At 36.3% G+C, this 18,700-nt stretch overlaps 1 protein-coding gene across 2 annotated transcripts in view; it reads right to left on the reverse strand.

The window, feature by feature from the left end:
- Positions 1 to 2,298: 2,298 nt before the first annotated feature.
- Positions 2,299 to 18,700, reverse strand: part of Glra2 (glycine receptor alpha 2) — a 216,365-nt gene continuing 199,963 nt past the window's right edge. The window contains exon 10 of one of the 2 annotated variants that reach the window (XM_006973195.4): positions 2,299 to 3,825. In XM_006973195.4, the coding sequence (XP_006973257.1) occupies positions 3,547 to 3,825 (279 nt within the window). In that variant the 3' untranslated portion in view covers positions 2,299 to 3,546. The remainder of the gene's footprint in view (positions 3,826 to 18,700) is intronic. The other variant, XM_076561803.1, reaches the window with a different exon arrangement.

Below are 18,700 nucleotides of genomic sequence, written 5' to 3' on the forward strand. Positions count from 1 at the left end.
AAATCTAATATGAAAAATAATTTGACGCAGGATTCTTAATCCGTAAAGCTTTTGTGGTTGTACTAATCAAAGGGTGTGTATTTACTGTTTTTGAGCAGGCCAACTTGGATAGTGTAGGTAGGTTTAAATAAAATTACCCACATTAAATCATGTTGATATTTTTCAGAGCACTATAATGAATAAGTGGTTGTGATGTTATCTGTTATTTTATTTTATGATTGATGAAAGCAAATGTTTGGCTCATTCAAATTACACATTTAAAAAACAAATTGGTAACACTATGAAAATGTTTGAGGCACAGGTTGAAATACTAAAAATAATATCTGGTAGACATAAAATTTAGATTTATCTGACAAATTGGCTTCATGCTTAAACTGGGGAATGAATAAATCCTTTAAAATATCATCCCAAAGCTGTTAATATGGAATTTTGTGTTGTGTTTTGGTTAGAGTGTTTTTATTTGATATTAATGGAATAAGTGAAATGTAAAATGATATTCATTTAATCTTTATTGGCAGTTTTGCTTTCTGAATTTGGTGCTCGTGGTCAGTGGCAAAGATGAAGAGCTTAATGCTAAAACTGTTAGGAAAGGCTTTGGAAAATCTCCAGCTCATCTGGTTTGTAGCATCTATTCAGGGCTAAGTTATTTGAATAAGCCATAAAAACTTCCAAGAGGGAGTCATCCTGATGAACTTTTAAAAGGTAAATAGTGGAAATCAAAACCATTTTTAAAAAGGCATTTCATTGTCTAAAAACTGCAGTAAGAGATGGGTACCCCTTGGGATTTCTATGTTGAGAAAAACTCACGTGACTACGCCATTTGGCAACGCATTATTTTTCTAGTATTACTACACATACCTACAGGACATTTGAGGCTTGGTGGGCATGTGGAAAACCCATGCAAACACAATCTCTTCCTTGTGCAAAAGAGAGCAAACTACGGCAGTGTCCTTTCTACAACACTTCTAGAGTCAGGTACTTGTGAGGAAGAATAGTAGTCTCAATTTTATATTTTGCCAATGGAGGAAAAGAATGGAGAACAAAGACTTCACCCTCCTTGTTTGTCAAGGAGCAAAAAAAGACATGTCATGTTTTGGTAACGTTGCAAAAAAATATGACAGTCAGTTTGCCAGGGACAGGTCTTCTGAAGTGTCTTGTGCAGAGGATAACCAATACTATACTATTCATAATAGCATCTATTCTACTATTGGCTTTTGAAAAATTATGTGTTGAGCATGGTAATAATAGATTCAACTTCATTTTCCCTAGTCAGCTCTTTTGAAACTACAAACTACTTGAAGTTAAGTACTTAATCTAAGATCATAACATTGTTAGACAGCTAAGCTAGTCTTCGCTTTGAAATTTGTAATTCTACCCACTTTGCAATATCCTTTTCTATAGAAACAATTCAGTATTTAAATAAGTTTCAAGGCTATAAACATTCACTTATGACTGAACATCTTCTTGAGAATGTTCTAGCACATCTCTTTAGTTACAAAAAAATTGCAAAGGTTACAATGAGTTAACTCTATTTCTCTTAGTTTCTCAGAATTTTACTTTCATCTTAGATTCCCATTCCTGATAGAAATTGGGATGGGTAACAGGAACAATTGATCTTTTAAGTTTTATTTCAATGTCAGATTTTATTGTTCTTTGGTGGCTTGGAAATTTTCAGTGTCTCACACAATGCACCCAGTTTTAAATTTTGTTCATTTGGGTACTACTAATACTGCTCTGTCTGCCTGTCTGTCTGTCTGTCTCTCATTTTGTAGAGTTTTACCACATAGCTTTCCTGGAACTTGTCATGCAGTACATGTTGCCATTGGACATGTGATAATCCTGTTTTGTCTCTTCTTCCCGAGTGCTAGGATTGTAGGTGTGTCACCCTGCCCGACCCATTTCTATATTTCTACAATGATAAAAGTATCTTGACTACTATAAGCATAAAAAATATAATAGCTCTCACTCTGTTGTGCTCAGCAGACAGCAGTTCATAGCATCTCTCCTCATCCTCCAATTCTTATATTCTTTCTCCTTCTTCTTCCGTAATGGTCTTTGAGCCTTGGGGGTGAAATGCTAAAGAGACTGAGGAAAGAACTGGAGGGTGTATATGATCATATTCCATTGTATATGAAATTCTCAAGAATAAAAAATATTATATATAATAAAAAGAAAAATAATACAATAGCTATATAAATGATCCAAGTTCTTGAGGAAGATTGCATATGAACATCCAAGTTATTATTGCCACATAAATGATTTACATTTTAGTACAAAAACTGAAAGACACTGGATAACTTAGTGGCACACTTATCTTTATTGAAATTGAACAAATGCTTTTTTTAAAATAATCCCTTTTACAGCACATGTAAAATGTAATTATTTCCATATATTTTTACAGGTTGTCTGTTGAGTAAGCAAAAATACATCTTTTTTTTTCTTACTTAAAACATGTAGCCAGGATTCAAACCACGTAGCTCTGGTTCCAAAAAGGCAACGGGTTATGAAAATCACAGTACAGTTTTAATTTTTTAAAGTTAATCAAGGATATTTAAAACGATATTCACTTGGATTGAAAGTAGAAATTACAGGGCAGTCAACATTAGGACAGTAGTTACAGCTACAATAAGAGCAGAAACGGGAAGTTCAAGCTAATCTGAGCTACACCATTCAGAACACACCACCTCCATAAATACTGTGGCTGAGCGGCTGCAATAGCTAAGTTACACTTGGGCACTTAAAGTCACACATAAATAGAGCCAAAGTGAAAAAATATACATAGTAGGCTAACTCGATCTAAAATAAAATGAGCATTTTTTTAAAGAGGATATACTGGTAAGTCAATTACACAATACACAATGAAACCCCCAATTTACATCTAGGAAAGAAAAATAATATCAAAGTGCACACCTACACAGACAGTAGAGTAGAAATCTGTTCTTTGTCATTTGTGTTTGTTTTGTTGTCATTTTCTGGATAAGTAGAAAGAATTTTTAACCCACAAAAGGATTTCTTGGGTGAAACACTAATTACAGACGTTGTAAAGATCATAGCTCAGGAGGCTTGTTTTAAAAACGAGGCAGCATTTTCCTGAAAAAGTTTGGTCCTCAATTTACTATAGACTATTCACTATGGTCAGATGGTAAGCATTTTTCAGTGTGTGTGTGTGTGTGTGTGTGTGTGCATTAAACTAACTTTTCAGTACCAGAATTCATCAAAACCAAGTCAAACCATACACTAATCAGCCCTCGAGAACTTGACTTTGCACATCATGTCTGAGTGATCTGTCATCTAAAAGAACAGTGCTAAAGACTATGAATGGGAGTTATGCTCATGTGATTCTGCAACACCTTAATTTTGTGCAGTTTTCTTCACTGCCCATAGAACTTGTCTTTTTTTCATGTAGGTGCCAGAAACCCCACCCTCATGATCTCCCTCCCCCCTCCCTCAATGTTCTTCTCTGTCAGAGTGATATAAAGACAATATTACTGTGTATTTACAAGCACAACACTTAGGCAAGAAGGTCCCAGGGTTAATAGGGAACAACTATTTCTTGTGGACATCTTCATGCCGAATGATCTTGTATGTGATCCAGTAAAAGATATTGAAAATGAGGAAGGCCAGTGGGAAGGCAGCTCGAGATATGGTGTCAATCCTTTTCGCCCGATCTACAAACTTCTTCTTGATGGCATCTGCATCTTTTGGGGGTTGTGGAAGTGGATTGGCAGGTGTAGCCTTGACAGCTGTGCCATCTTTCACTTGGAGGCAGTGACCCATCCCATAACCACTGAAGTTAAAACGACTTTCACGAGTAACATCTTCTTCCTGGGAGAATAGAGACAGGAAGCACAGACTGTCAGTCAAATTTGATGGAAGGTTCTTAAAATTCTTTAGAATTAGAAGAATAAATCATAGTTAACTGTTGGTGTAGGAGGTTCTTAGAATAGGGAGTACTTTTTGAGTTTAATTCAATTATTCACAGTGCAGATATAATTCATTAACTTTTAAAGCAGAGAAATTAAATATAAAAGTAATGACTTTGTGATCATTTTAATTAACAAGTAGAAATACCTATGCTATATTCAGTATTGACTTTCTTAAATCTTATTTACTAATCCATAGATTTTATCAGACTATTTTAAAACCAGTTTCCAAACCTCCAGTTTTCAACTATAAATATATGAAGAATGACATTCATTCATTTCTTCTTTCTCCAAAAACACTTCTACTAAGGTCTTGTTAGGTGCTTTTAGAATGACCATTCATGGTTCTGTTCTTTCATTAACATTTGATTTAAGATGAATCCTTTAATTATACACAGTTTCCCCTCTGGCCCTCTAGTTCATTTCAGCCATATAGTAGAGATTAAATATTCATCATTTGGCATATATGTAGCACAGACATTATTTCCAGAATTGATTTTTAACATTGATTCTTTGGCCAGTAAGAATCTTTACCATATTCAAACATATCATTTTAGTCAATGCCAGTAATGTTTTATGCTGATTATTTCTCCACAAATTAGATGCAGGACAGAAAATAGTTTCTATTCCTTGGTGTGAAAGGCAAATCACCTAGAGACAAATGGGATCAGAGTATATAGTTGAGTTAAATGGGGGAGTCAAGTGGTAGAGCTTAAAAGATGGGATTAAAATGACTTGCTTGATACCAACGTATCTCTAAATAGCCACTGATCAATTATCTTCTGTTTTTAGCTAGTTTACTGCTTCTTATAATGATATATAATCTTCTACTGAACTTTTTAGCTTACTTGATAATGATAACAGTATGTTTCCCAAAATACAAGAGAACTTGGTATTAATATTACTTCATCATTGTTAAATCTAGCCCTGTAGCACCTTCAGTCACATATAAAAAGTGTGCCAAGGAGAGAGCTGTGAACATAATATGAATGTAAGCTCATCTGTATCTATCCCAAATGGAGTGAGGAAGACAGATTGTACCTAGTGCATTCAAATGGAGTTTTAAAGTCATAGGAGGACCTGCGTAGGTAAAGAAAGGCAAGAGTAGGTATTTTAGTCTACATCATTGAGTACATAATGAGGAGAGAGACGGCAGTGCATGGATTAAAGAGATATGCAAGCACTCCAGAATGGTTAGGGTAAATTATAGTTCATGTGTTCAGATGGGCCATGCAGAACTCAGGAAGGAGAACAGATTGACTCCCATGTGTCTTACTTTGCCAGATTAGTACCCACATGCTACTTCCCTCTGTGAGAAAGACATGCTGCTTGAAAATGAATAATGGAGTTCAATAGAGTCCTGACAGCCTTGGTTTACCAACACTGCCCATTGTGATAAAGTGCCTTTGGTGATGACAGCCCCAAACATGGCTGAATATTGCATTGCAAGCTGGCAATGACTTAGAATTTGAGCTAGAGAGATAGTAGTTGTGAATTAGACACCATGCCACCATTTTCCATATATATCTGGTCTCCAGGAAAATCAGACTAGGAAATGGAAGTCTCATTCTTTAGAAACATTAGTTATTCATTGTTTGTTTGGTTGATACTTATGCTTATTTTATTATTATTTCAGAATTTCATACATGAGTTCTATATTTTCACCTTATACTTCCTCATTCTAACTTCTCCCACAACCCCCTCTCAAATTCATGACCCTTTCTTCTTTGATGACAATTGTTACATATGTGTGTGTGTTTATGTAAACACAGCCTGCTGATTCTGTCTACTGTTTCTCATATGTTCATTTTTGAGGCTGACCATTTGGGATAGGATAACTTATCAGGAGGTATCCATGGAGAAGATTGATTCACCCTTTCTTGGCAGCCATTAATTGTCTGTAACTCTTCATCTAGGGGGTGGAACCTTGGGAGATTTTCCCCTTATTCATGTTGGCATGTCAATGAGTGCTGTCATTGTGCAGTTTTGTTTAGGTGGCCACAGTGTTTTTCTGGGTGCAGCTCCCTGTTATATATAGAAGATACTATCTCCTGACAGATGTCCTGGTGATCCAGCCCATTTAATCTTTTTACCCCCTCTTGTGTGATGTTTCCTGAGGCTTAGGAGTGGGGTTGTGTTGCAGATGTATTGGTTGGGGCTAAGCACCCCACAAACTTTTGTTGTCTATATTTTGACCAGTTGTGTAATCGTCTCCATTTGCTGCAAAATGAAGTTTCTTTTATGAGGGGTGAAAGCTACACTTACCTGTGGGGATAGGAATATATATTTAGAATGTGGTTGGGAATGTTCCTGCCTTAGAGAAGTTATCCTCTAGCATCTATGACTTCACCAGCCATGGATAGTTGTCTGTGTTTGCAGTACCAGCTATGAATTCTTCATTATTCTTATTAATAAATGACTCTAGTGCAATCAAAAGGATATTAATTATAACCTTTAATCAGCTCATTTATAATTACATAAGACCAAAGCTCTTGTATAAAGTAATTGTGAAACTGCTAATTTATAGAGCCATCCCTCCATACTCTGATTCATGTTATATTGTCCTATACAAGTTTGTTCAATGACCAATGTCCCATTGCTTACTAAAAGCTAATGAAGTTTTCATTGAGCAACTAACTGTTGAGTGTTGATTTTGTGTCAAGAACTGAGCTAGGTTTTATGAGAAAGTTAATGTATTTGGGGGGAAAACTCTGCTTGTATGGGCTTTCAGAATCCAATGGGAGATATAATCTAAAGTGTTATCATATAAGGAATCTGGCAAAGAATATTCATGCTGATGTCTGAGTGGTCCCATGTGAACAACTGCATGAACTCAGTACTAAATAGTTAAACTGGGTTAAGATTAAAATATTACATCATATTTCGTTTCCTTAAATTGTGAATGATTCAGACTTATTTTTATTCCTGTAACAGCCTGCTTAAAAGAGACTTTCCTTCCATCCTACCTCCATTCCCTGAATACTCTGACTATTGATGAAGACCTAGCTTAGCTCCCCCCCCTCTCAGCTTTCCCTTCTAACCCATCTCCACTCCTTCCTTAGTTACAGAACCTCAGACATGCCTTTTTACAGGGACCCTCAGTAGCCCGCACTAGGCTGGGACTCAGGTAGGAGATTTTCACAATCCTCCCTGTCCTCTCTTCTTGTCTCTTGAGACTTAGTCCTGTAGCAGCCTGTCTGCAGGAGGCCCTCCTCCCACCCCACCTTCATTCTCTGGGAACTCCACCTCTTGGTTCAGAACCAGAGTCCCCTTAACTCTTTCAGCGGCCCTTCTCAGTCTTTCATCCTGGCTCATCTCTATTCCTTTCTGTCATTCCCTGACCCTCAGAAGCCCACTCTACCAGGAACTTCACAGCCACTAAATTTGCCTATGATCCAAAGAGTGGAACGCCCACCCCACAAAGACAAGACTAGATATCAACCCCACAAAAACACCTTACTCATCATAACTCCAAATGCATAGACCCCAGTATGTTGTTTTAAAATAAAAGAAAGAGAAAAAGGAAAAAGACACTGGGAATAGCCAGGCATGGTGACACATGCCTCTAATCCCAGGAAGTGATGGCAGGAAGCAGAAAGGCATACAAGGCGTGAGGACCAGGAACTTTAGCTTTTTAAGCTTTTAGGCTTTTTAGCAGCAGTTCAGCTGAGATCCATTCAGATGAGGACTCAGAGCCTTTCAGTCTGAGGAAACAAGATCAGCTAAGAAGTTGCAAGGTGAGGTTGGGTGTGGCTTGTTCTGTTTCTCTGATCTTTCAGCGTTCTCCCCAATACCTGGCTCTGGGTTTGTTTTTATTAATAAGATCTTTTAAGATTCATGCTACACCCCAATTCAAAAACAGAAACATCAACAGCAAAGACTCTATCAGAAGCTTGTGTCTCTATTGCAGTAAGTCCTGGCAAATTCAATCTAGCTAAAGTACGAAAAAGGACTTCAAAATAGCAATTATGAATATGTTCAAGGATGTTAAAGAGGATGTTATAAGTAAATACCCTAATGAAGCCTATAAAAACACAGTGGAATGAAATAATGAAAACAGTTCAAGACATGAAAGCAGAATTTTGCAAAGAAATAGGATCACTAAAGAAAACACAGACTAAAAGAAAGCTGGATATGAAAAATTTAAGAAGTCAAACAGAAACTTCAGCGGTAAGCCTCACCAAAAGATTACAAGACATAGAAGAGTCTCAGGTGTTGAAAACAAGGTAGAAGAAATGGGTAGCTCCTTCAAAGAAAATGTTAAATTGAAAAATATGTGAATGGTTTAATTGGTTCAAAGTTTCAAATGAATGTTCTAAAATTATGGAATAAACATATGTGTTAACCATCACAGTGCTATCATAACTGTCCGAAGACTTATTTCATGCAAGAAAGGGAGCACACAGTTTCTTAGGATGTGGGGACTTACTCCTCATATTGGTTATAGACAACCTCAGATTTTCTATCTACTATTTTTTAAGGTAGGGAAAATAGAGACAGCTTGTTAAGACAGGGGAAGCACTCCCTAGAATGAGAGTAGGCTACTGAGCAGGGAAAAGGTATCCACTCAAATGTGTCTAACTACCATTAACCAGCATGTGAGTGATGTAAAAATGCTATAGAAACTCAGATTAGGAATTTGGATACTTTAGTCCTAGATTTAGCTTGGAGGCTTATAAATTGTGTTGATCTCAGGCAATGTAGTTATTATTTTATTTTTCAGATCACAGATGCTTCATACCCAAAAAATGTGAAGGTTGCACTAGAGCTATGGATCTCTGCTATGGCTGCTGGAGAATTTTGCAAATATACTTGTGTCTGTTACTCATTGCATTCCGTTCAAGACCAGTGGGATCAGACACTCTGGGAGTGTGAATTTAGGACCTGAAGGTTTTAATATCCAGTGATTCTAATGTAACGTGTTTGAAGAGTTCTAATGTCTGTCTCTTAAAATGTACAGCAAATTCTGTATATTAGTCTAAAAATAATTTTCAAATGGAAGTAATCCTTTACCATACTGTGCTTTTCTTCTTTACATGACTGCAAAATCTCACAAATTCCTATTCTCCCATTTAAAGAACCATTTAGAAATTAATGATTAAGCATATACCACTGCATGAGTGAGATAATATTCATTTAAGTTCCCAAGTTGTGGAAAAAATCAAAGGGGTAGTTATCTAGTAACCTGTTTTTAGTATGTAAAACAAAAAAAGCCTCAAATATGCACATCCATGTTTCTTTTCAGACTACCTCATTCATATAATTTCTATAGCCTTTCCCCACACACTGTGAATAGACAGATAAAGAGAATAACTCCTTCAATTAAGTACCAGAGGTAGAATACAAGGATACCAGGTTTGAATATCAGTATTTTATACACTGTCATGCAAACTATGGCCATTTAATAGATGTTTGGTGAATAATAAGTGACATGGAATTTTAAGAGGGTTCCCATATGCTTGAAAACCATTTCTTCATTCATTCAAATATGCTTTAGGAGTACAGTTATAGTTAATTAAATCAGTTCTTTAATGTTCTCTGCCACAAAAATTTAATCTATTGTAGTGAGGAAATAGCCACTTAATTCTTGATATACAAGTGAGATGAATACTAGATTAAGGGTCTTCTTATTTACTTTTATGACTTATTCAGTGATTTTTAAATTAAATATGGAAGCTTAAATTATTCATATCAAAGGATATAGTTTTGATTTTGAAAAACATAACTGCAACCGATTTGTTATTGATACTCTGAATGATTAATTTACTTTCTAGTAGGTTCAGGATAAAATGTTATGGTAGTATGGCAAGATTCCTATGTGGGGGCAAAATGGAGATGAGACTGAATCAAAAGTAAACTGAAGCTAAAATAAAGAACAATTTGTATACATGGTCTGTGACTATGCCAACTAATGTAAGTCAGATGCTCCCAGTTAGGAAAGAATTTTCGGATTAGCTCCCTCCTCCTCCTCCTCCTCCTTCTTCTTCTTCTTCTTCTTCTTCTTCTTCTTCTTCTTCTTTTTTTTTCTAATCATCTGGGAACTGTTAACTATTGATGCCAATCCACCATCTTTCTTCAATCACTGAGCAGTATATACCTCTAGATACCCTATTTTGCTATGTTCTGATTTGTAAAATTTCTATAGAAAATGACTCATCTGGTTGAAGGTTCAATGCATTCAATTTCTATATCCTCTTGATAATATCTTATATTTGGTCTTCCATGGAAAGTATTGCTGTGGCACTGAAAATCATTACAGATTTATTGCTACTTTTTATTTATTTTTGTGCATCTGTTTTACCAGCCATTAAATGTGCCCATCTTGCATTTGCAATAAATTGAATCTAAAGCTGTCCAGAATTGCAGCATTGTGAATTTCTAAGAAAATGATTTCAATATAATTAAGGAACACAGTACTTAAGAAACAAAATACTGTCAGTGTCTTCGATTTGATCTGATTCCATTGCTAGGGAGCCTCCATGGGACTGACCTAGGCCCTCTGCATGTGGGTGATAGTTGTGTAGCTTGGTCTGTTTGAGGGTTTGAGGGGGCCCTAGCAGTAGCACCAGCATCTGTCCCTGGCACATGAGCTGGCTTTTTGGAACCTGGTCCCTATAGTGGGGTACCTCGCTTAGTCCCAATGCAGGGAGAAGGAGTTTGGTCCTAACTCAACTTGATATGCCATGTATTGTTGACACCCCATGGCAGGCCTTACCCTTTTGGAGGAGTGGATGGGGGGTGGGTTGAAGAGGAGACGGGGAGGAGGGAGCAGGAGGAGGTTGGGAGGGGAAATTGTAATTGGTATGTAAAATAAATTTGAAAATTTTAATAAAGAAGAGAAATAAAATACTTAGTGAACCCCATGTCTCAGACTTTTATGCCCTAGAAATGAGGAAATAGAGGATTTCTAAATGCTGGGGGTAGGGGAAGTATCTTTCTATCACATTCCACACCCAGATTATTTGATTGGATCTAATGCCCCTTCCGCTGTAACTGGAAATTGCTCAGTTGGAACTCAAGGCTAGTGTGCCTCAATCAGCACAAGGACATAATGGACTCTCTAGTCCTCTTTAAGAAACAGTGTGAGTTCAAACACAATGAATTTTCAGTGACAAAATCCTCCAAAGAAATGATGACTACATGATGCTTAATTATAAACCTGTCTACTTTTATTGCCTAAAGAGATTTTCCTCAATTTGGGGTGGGGGGCTTCAATTCCTTTCTCCATACTGTAAGTTCCTATGAATATATATGAATAATAAATAAGTATAATTTATTGATTATGACCACACTCACATATGTAGTCAGTCTCATTGAGATACCAACTTTGTAAATCACAAGAGAAACCAAGGCCAAGAGATGCTACATGGTTTTGTAGTGGTATATTATTAATGAATGTTAAAATTGAGATACAAGACCAAGTTGGTCTGAATACAAACTATGTGATTTGGAAAACACTAGAAGTCTTTGACTTTCGTGAACTTTTGTCTATATCAAGTCACAAGTGATTTCCTTTTGCAATTATGGATGGTGAGTCTGACTAAGATTTTCAGAATAAAGTTGAAATTAGTAAAAGTAACCATAATCCCTTGTTAGTTAATGACAGATGGTGAAATAAATCAATATTTTCAGCCTTTTGAGCAGATTATGAAAGATAATATTTTTACAGAAAATTCATACCAATAGGTCATTTATTTTTCAAGAGAGAATTTTGATATCATTGTTTTTTAAAACAGTCTCACTATATAATCTATGCTAGTCTTTATCTTAAGAGTCTCCTGACTCAGTTCACCAAATCCTGAGATTATATACCTGCTATGACCACTTATCATTGATTTTTGAAGAACGAATTTCTGAGTTTCATTTATTAACTACCTGTCATTCATCTATTTATATTTCAACCAATATTTATTGAATTATTATTATGTGCAAGGCAAATGGTAGGGAGAAGGCATTGAATAAGAAGACAAAAATCTTATTTTTTTAATGTTTGCATTCTATTGGAAAAAAACAGTCATTAAACAAAACTATATACACAGACAAATATTACACACACATATATACACACACAAACATGAACATTTTAAAAAACTGATTTCAAATTGTCAAGGTCAACTTCCAATGTAAATTACTAGATGGATGATAGTGCCAGGCTATCAGAAAGAAGATAGTAACAGAGGATCATTTTTGGCTGTGGAAAAGTATGATTGATATGGAAATGCTTAAGGCCATCTCACCTGGAGGCATATATGATTACATATTAACTCATGACTGGCCATCTTTCTACTTAAAACTCTTTTCAAGACAGAAATCCTAAAAATGACTTATGGTAAAAGTCAACCTTTAACCAAGATATTTAAAGTTCAAATTTTAAATATTCCTTCAGTTTTTGTTTTTATCTTTTCTTTTAGATAGAGCATCTTTTGCAAATTATCGTGGATGCAGAATAAATCCATGATGATTAACTGATGTTCAGCTGAATATTCCAAAGCTTTATAGAGTAGCTGTTCTTTGGGTCTTTGGGTGGGATCATAAACTTATCCTGGAGTTTCCTTTCAACCTGGTCATGGGAGTCTATATCTCTTCTTGAATGGGCCTTTGACTTGCTCCTACTTGACAGACTATGATTAAACTGGCACTAATTAATTTTAGAGGCTTGGTCAGAATAAGCACTGATGTTTCATTCTGGCTTGCTAGAATGTACAACTAGACCTATGAGTCTTTATGTCAGTTGCTTGGCTGCTTTGAGACAATTAAAGTGTAAAAAAATAATAATGAGCCCATGTGGAGAGAGCAAATGAATAAGCTCTGAGAATAGGTGAGAAGAGAAAGATATCCAGCCAGCTCTCAAGTGTTTCAGCTCCTTCTCCTGTCTAACTGCATCCAAGGTCAAACCCTGAGCTGAAATGGCTCAGCCAAGACCTTTCCCAATTCTTGCCACATTGGCAACTGTGAGAGATAAAGAACTGATTATGTTTATTTTAGGTCACTAAGATTTGGGGTAATTAATCAGTAGTAACATATAGCTATATACATAATCTATAGCATCCCCAACACCTAAATATTTTAGCATTGTCTCTGGGACCAAGCACCAGGAAGAAACTTGGAAGGGTCTCAAGGAGATGGTTGCAAGACTGAAAGCAGAAGGAAGCATTTGTCGCAATATAGGAGATGGTGGAAAGTTCATCCACTATCATGGTAATGTGAAGATAGAAAATATATATGTTATAAATCTGATGATCTAGCTAAAGATATTTCCAGACAGAATAGTGTGGGTATTAAATGTACAACTAGATGTTAGAAGAAATATAAGGGATCTAGAGTCATTTTTTTGAGCTTTCAAAAAAGTCCTTAAATAAGAACAGGCCTCAAGAGAAAAACCATGTCCAGAGTGGGTTTGTAAGATTCCTTTGTTAAAACTTGAGAATTATCTAAGTGAATGCCTTGAAAGCTCCTTTGAACTGAGATCAAGTCTTACTAGGATTGTAAGAGCATGCCTTGCAGTTCATCTCCTTCAAACAACAAACTGCTAAGAATACTGAGAGTTTGTGCCACAGAAGCCTTATAAGGAGCCTTAGGTCAAGAAAGTCAGCTTTCCAGTTTTGAGTTAGGGTCTCACTGAGTAATCCAGACTCTCCATAAACTCACTATCTTCTTGCCCCAGTCTCTGCTGTGCAGGCAATACAGATGGGCACCACCAAGCCTGGCTCAAAAGAAGGCTTATCTTCAACTGACAAATAATAACTACAGATTTATGGAGAATAATGTAAGGTTTTGATAAATGTGTTGTTTATAATGTTTACATCAAGTTAAACCATCCTGTAACATATTTATCATTTTTTGGGTAATGGCACCTACATGGTTCTCTTAGCAATTTTGAAAAATATAATACATTATTATTAACTTAAGCATGCTGTGCAGAAGATCTGCACAATCTGTTCTTGTCAAATGGATAGATACGTGGCTTATCCCACCGAGATTTGTGGCTATGACTTCAGTCTAATGACATGAATTATATTTACCACCAGGTAAAGGAATTGTATCTGTTTAGTTTGAAAGCAGCCAAGCCAGCAGGGAATGAAAGGAGGGGTTTTAAGAGCTCTTAATCTTCTGTGGTGGGGAAAATAGTTTCAAGAGTTACTTAGTTACAAACAAACGTCATGTCTTAGGAAGAAACACTACTCAAATAACAGAATAAGCACCCCGAAAATAGAAAAAAAAAACAGAAAAAAACCACTTCCATGAAGGTATCCACAGTCAAGGATCTGTTAACCCAAGCTTTTCCACATTCTAGAATTCCCTTTAATCAATGATTACTATGCTTTATTCATTTTCACTAATTTTGAAGAGAAATGTCTGTGGCAGTACCTAGAAATGTCTGTGGCAATGTCTGGGAATGTCTGTATCAGTATCTAGAAATGTCTGTGGCAGTATCTAGAAATGTCTACGGCAGTACCTAGAAATGTCTGTGGCAATGTCTGGGAATGTCTGTATCAGTATCTAGAAATGTCTGTGGCAGTACCTAGAAATGTTTGTGGCAGTGCATGTATCTCCATATTCCCTATTTGATACGCTGGGCAGATATCTTATTTCTAAGGTCACAAGGTTTCATACTAAGCTCTGCTCACAGGGCTTGACAAGAGGTGTCTTGTCTGAGGTCAGTAGTGAGACCCTGAGTTTTGACATATGTTTTAATTCAATAACTATACATACTTTCATATGTTGAAGGATTTTTATAAGGTATTAATTTGTTTTCCTTATGTAGAAAAATAACATTAGTAAAAAAAAGAAAGAAAAACAGCTATCTAGTTTACTATTCATGTATATGCACATTTAGTTGATTTCTGGGAGTAAATACAAGTATGACTTGGGTGTATGAAAGAAGTGGGTTTTGTCAAGTACAGTATTGGGGCAGAATATATTTAACAAAAATTGCCTCTATCACATCTCCCATCCACAAATTTTCTTTGATGAGACTTTGAAACTCCTCCTACTGAGAGCTAGGGATCTATATTCCCACATATTGATCTGGACAGCCTGTAACTTGCTTGTAACTAAAAAAAATGCAGTAGAATGACAGTTTGTGAATTCCCATGATAGTATACAAAAGGAGACAGAGATTCTACCCTGTTTCATGGCTCATTTGTGCTTGGATTCAGAGCTGTCCTATAAAAAGCCCACCACCCTTCAGCTGCCATGTAAAAAGGAAGCTAAGCCACATGAAAAGGTCATATATGGGCAATCTAATTAGCAGTCCCAGTCTCAGGAGCTCCCAATCCAGACACCAGACACGCCAGTGAACAAGTTTACAGATGCCTAACTCCCAGGTGACAACCTTTGAGTTTTCCAGCTGAGATTTTAGAAATCATGTAGCAGTGAAAAGTCATCCTTTCTCTGCTCTTTCCAAATTCCTGAGCACAATACTAGGTCAGTTGTTTGTGCCATTGCATTGAAGTGATTTATAACATCCTGTAACTGGAACAGGCTGTTTGAGTAATTGTTGTACCAAATTTTCCAGTTTTAATGGCTAGTACTTAAAACTAGAAGTCTTAGCATAAAATAAAATTAGAAATATTATGACAATATAGGCTTTAATGTGTTCCTGAGTAAATGCTGTCTTTTAAGATTTGGTTTTGTAGGAGTCAGAGGGGGTGGAGGACACTGGAGAACATGTCCCACAGAATCAGCTAAGCACAGCTTACATGGACTCACAGGAACTGAAACACAATCACAGATCCTGTATGGGTCTGAGCTAGGTCCTCTGGATATACATTATGGTTGTAAAACTTGTTAATTCCTGTGGGACTCCTAACAGTGGGAGCAGACATGTCTCTGACTCTTTGGCCTGCTCTTGAGGCTCTTCCTCCTGTTGGGTTGCCTTGTCCATCCTAGATATGAAGGCTTTTACCCTGTCTTATTGTAACTTGTTTTGTCATATCTGGTTGTTGTCTCTTGGATGACAACCTTTGTGAAAGGAAATGTAGGAGAGGGGCAGTGGGGGGCAACTGGGAGGTATGGAGTGTAAAGAAATTGAGATGTGTTGTATGAGAGAAGAATCTATTTTTAATAAAGAAAAAAAGTTGATTGTCTATGCCAAATGGTCAGTCCTGAAAACATACATGTAATTATTATTATACAGATTGAGAATCTTATATTGAGGAGTATGTATATGCATATACATGTATATATGCAATAACAATTAGTGGAAAAAAGGAAGCCATGAATTTGAAGGAGAGTGGGGAGGAGTATATGGGAGGGTTTGGAAGAGGAAAGGGAAGGGAGAAATGTTGTAATTATATTATAATCTCAAAAGTAAAATAAAATATAAAAACCTCTAAAATAGACATAAAATAGCAATCTGGGGGGCTGGATAGATGGATAGCAAAGAGTGTTTACTGCTCTTGTATGACCCAGCATCAGATCCCAGCACCACCCATATCAGGTGGCTCATAACTGCCTATAACTCCAGTTCCAGGGAATCAGATGTCCAGTAGCCTCTGTGGTCATCCCCATGCATGTGGTACACACAGGCACACAGATACATATACATACACATGCACATACAACACACGAACGTAAAAAAAAATAAGCAAATCTTTTTTGAAGTGTAAATCTCAACATGGCATTGGTGGAAACTGTTGCATAAGCCATGCCAGGTAATTTGGCCTCTCTGAAGTGAGCTTCCTGTATCTTTTCTAAGCTATCTGAGACGCAGCATCATTACCTAGGGCTCCAACATTCACTCTGTTAGAGGAATGACACTACTGAAGAAGTACCAGCATTGTAATGGTTTTTTGATAGGGGATGTTAATTCCTGTTCAAAAAATAAATTTCTTGCTTCACCTCAATAATGATGCCACAGAAGGATACCAATGTCATAACCTGGTGACATTCTCAAGGTAACAATTTCTAAGAATCACATTTACTTATCAGCCAATCTCTATTATAAAATGAAGCACAAGTGTATTTCTTTATGAAATACGTATCTGAGATATACCAAAGAGATAAAGTGGTGTATAATCTCTTTGATATTGGATTCAGAACTGGGTTTCAAATACAAGCTTAATAAATCCTTGATAAGTCCTTGTTGATTGCCTGGTGGATTTTTCACTTTATAGACAGACCTACCATTAGCTACTAAACCCTAGCTCACTTAATTCCAGATTTGACCCACATAAAGTGATTTATACTCAACCTTTTTTATGATGTCTATGTTCCATATAGTCAAACATGATCACAATTTTAAAATTCTAGTATGAGATGATTTAAAGAATTAAGGGAAAATATGTACAGATAAATATTATAGATAGGTAAAGATTGTAAACTAATATAAACAGAAAGTGACTGACTATGCTCTTTAAATGCTTTAGTTAGTCATTTCAATATAAAATTACCAGTGATAAGTGAAAACTTGTCATGACGGTATCTATAAGATCAAGACCAGTTAGTGGACTACTTTATACCCACCTTTTTGTTTACTTTGTTCAGTAAAGAAATTGACAAAGGGGCAAAAAGAGAGAAATGGGAAACATCTCTTAGGTATGACTGACTGCTTCTTTTGCACTGATGCACTGAAATCTTCGTTGTGCCACTTGGAGTACACTACAACCATTCTCTTTATCAATCAACAGCAATTTTTTAAAGGAAAATTTATTCTAGGTATCCTTTAATATTTTCTTCCTGCCATTAACTCTTTTTTTCCCCTTTTATTTGGGGGTAAGGATTGCAGGAGCCAGAGGGATCATGGACAGTCTGAGAACACAGCCCACAGAATCAACAGTAATGCTTAATAAAGCAATAATAGAATAAGCATTGGAAACACAATGATGAATAATCACCATTTTTAAATATTGCCTACCTTTTTAAATGTGAACATGCATGGATATCTGAGTAGAGTATAAGAGATTACTGATACAAACATACACAGAGACAAAGATATGGGGGATTCAGGTTAGCATTAATTATGCAAAGTTTATGAGGGTATTTATGGTACTAGTACTACGATACATGAGACCATGAGTAAATCATCAATGACACACCTTTGCTCTTAGTATAACTGTAGCAGCCTATTGGGGTTTAATACTTATTTCTATTTTTCTTTTTTATTATTTAAAATTTGTTTCTCATTCATATTAAAGAACAGGTCGTCAAGAGCTCTGGATTTTGATAGCTGATTTCTATTATTGTCTGTAAGCAGAGGGTGCTTTCTGGAATTGTATCCAAGTCACTTCTGTATCAGTATCCCCTAGTACATTTTCTGGACCCAAATAATTCAGTTATTTTGTTGAGAATGAGACTTTTGATTCTGACTGAAGGCTCAGAAAAGCAGTTCTTTGTGGGGAAGGAGAGGGAGACAGTAATTTTCTTCTGCTCGACAGTTTTCTCCATCTAATAATGTCCTTCCTATATTGTCTAGGTCAATCTTCTCTCAAAGAACTTCCATCCCTTCCCTCTTATGCTAGATCAAGTATCCTGGACATTACAAAAAGTAGAGGAAAACTTTGATCTGGAAGCCAAATTGCTTGGGTTAAATTGAAATCTTTTCTACTTCATATTTTAAGTTTGGGATAGTGCCTCAACATTTTGCTCTTTCATTTCTTCATCTTTAAAATGAAGAGATGAGTTACTTAGCCATCTTCTGCATTTGTGAATATAAGCCTCCAATAATGGCTAGTGTATTGCCTTGAGACTAATCTCTAGGTGGTTCATATGGTTAAGACCTTTCACCCCCGTCATGAAACATATAGAATGAAAATAAGGGTCTTCATAGCTCAGAG

The sequence above is a fragment of the Peromyscus maniculatus genome, chromosome X, assembly GCF_049852395.1.
Source record: "Peromyscus maniculatus bairdii isolate BWxNUB_F1_BW_parent chromosome X, HU_Pman_BW_mat_3.1, whole genome shotgun sequence".
Classification (NCBI taxonomy): Eukaryota; Metazoa; Chordata; class Mammalia; order Rodentia; family Cricetidae; genus Peromyscus; species Peromyscus maniculatus.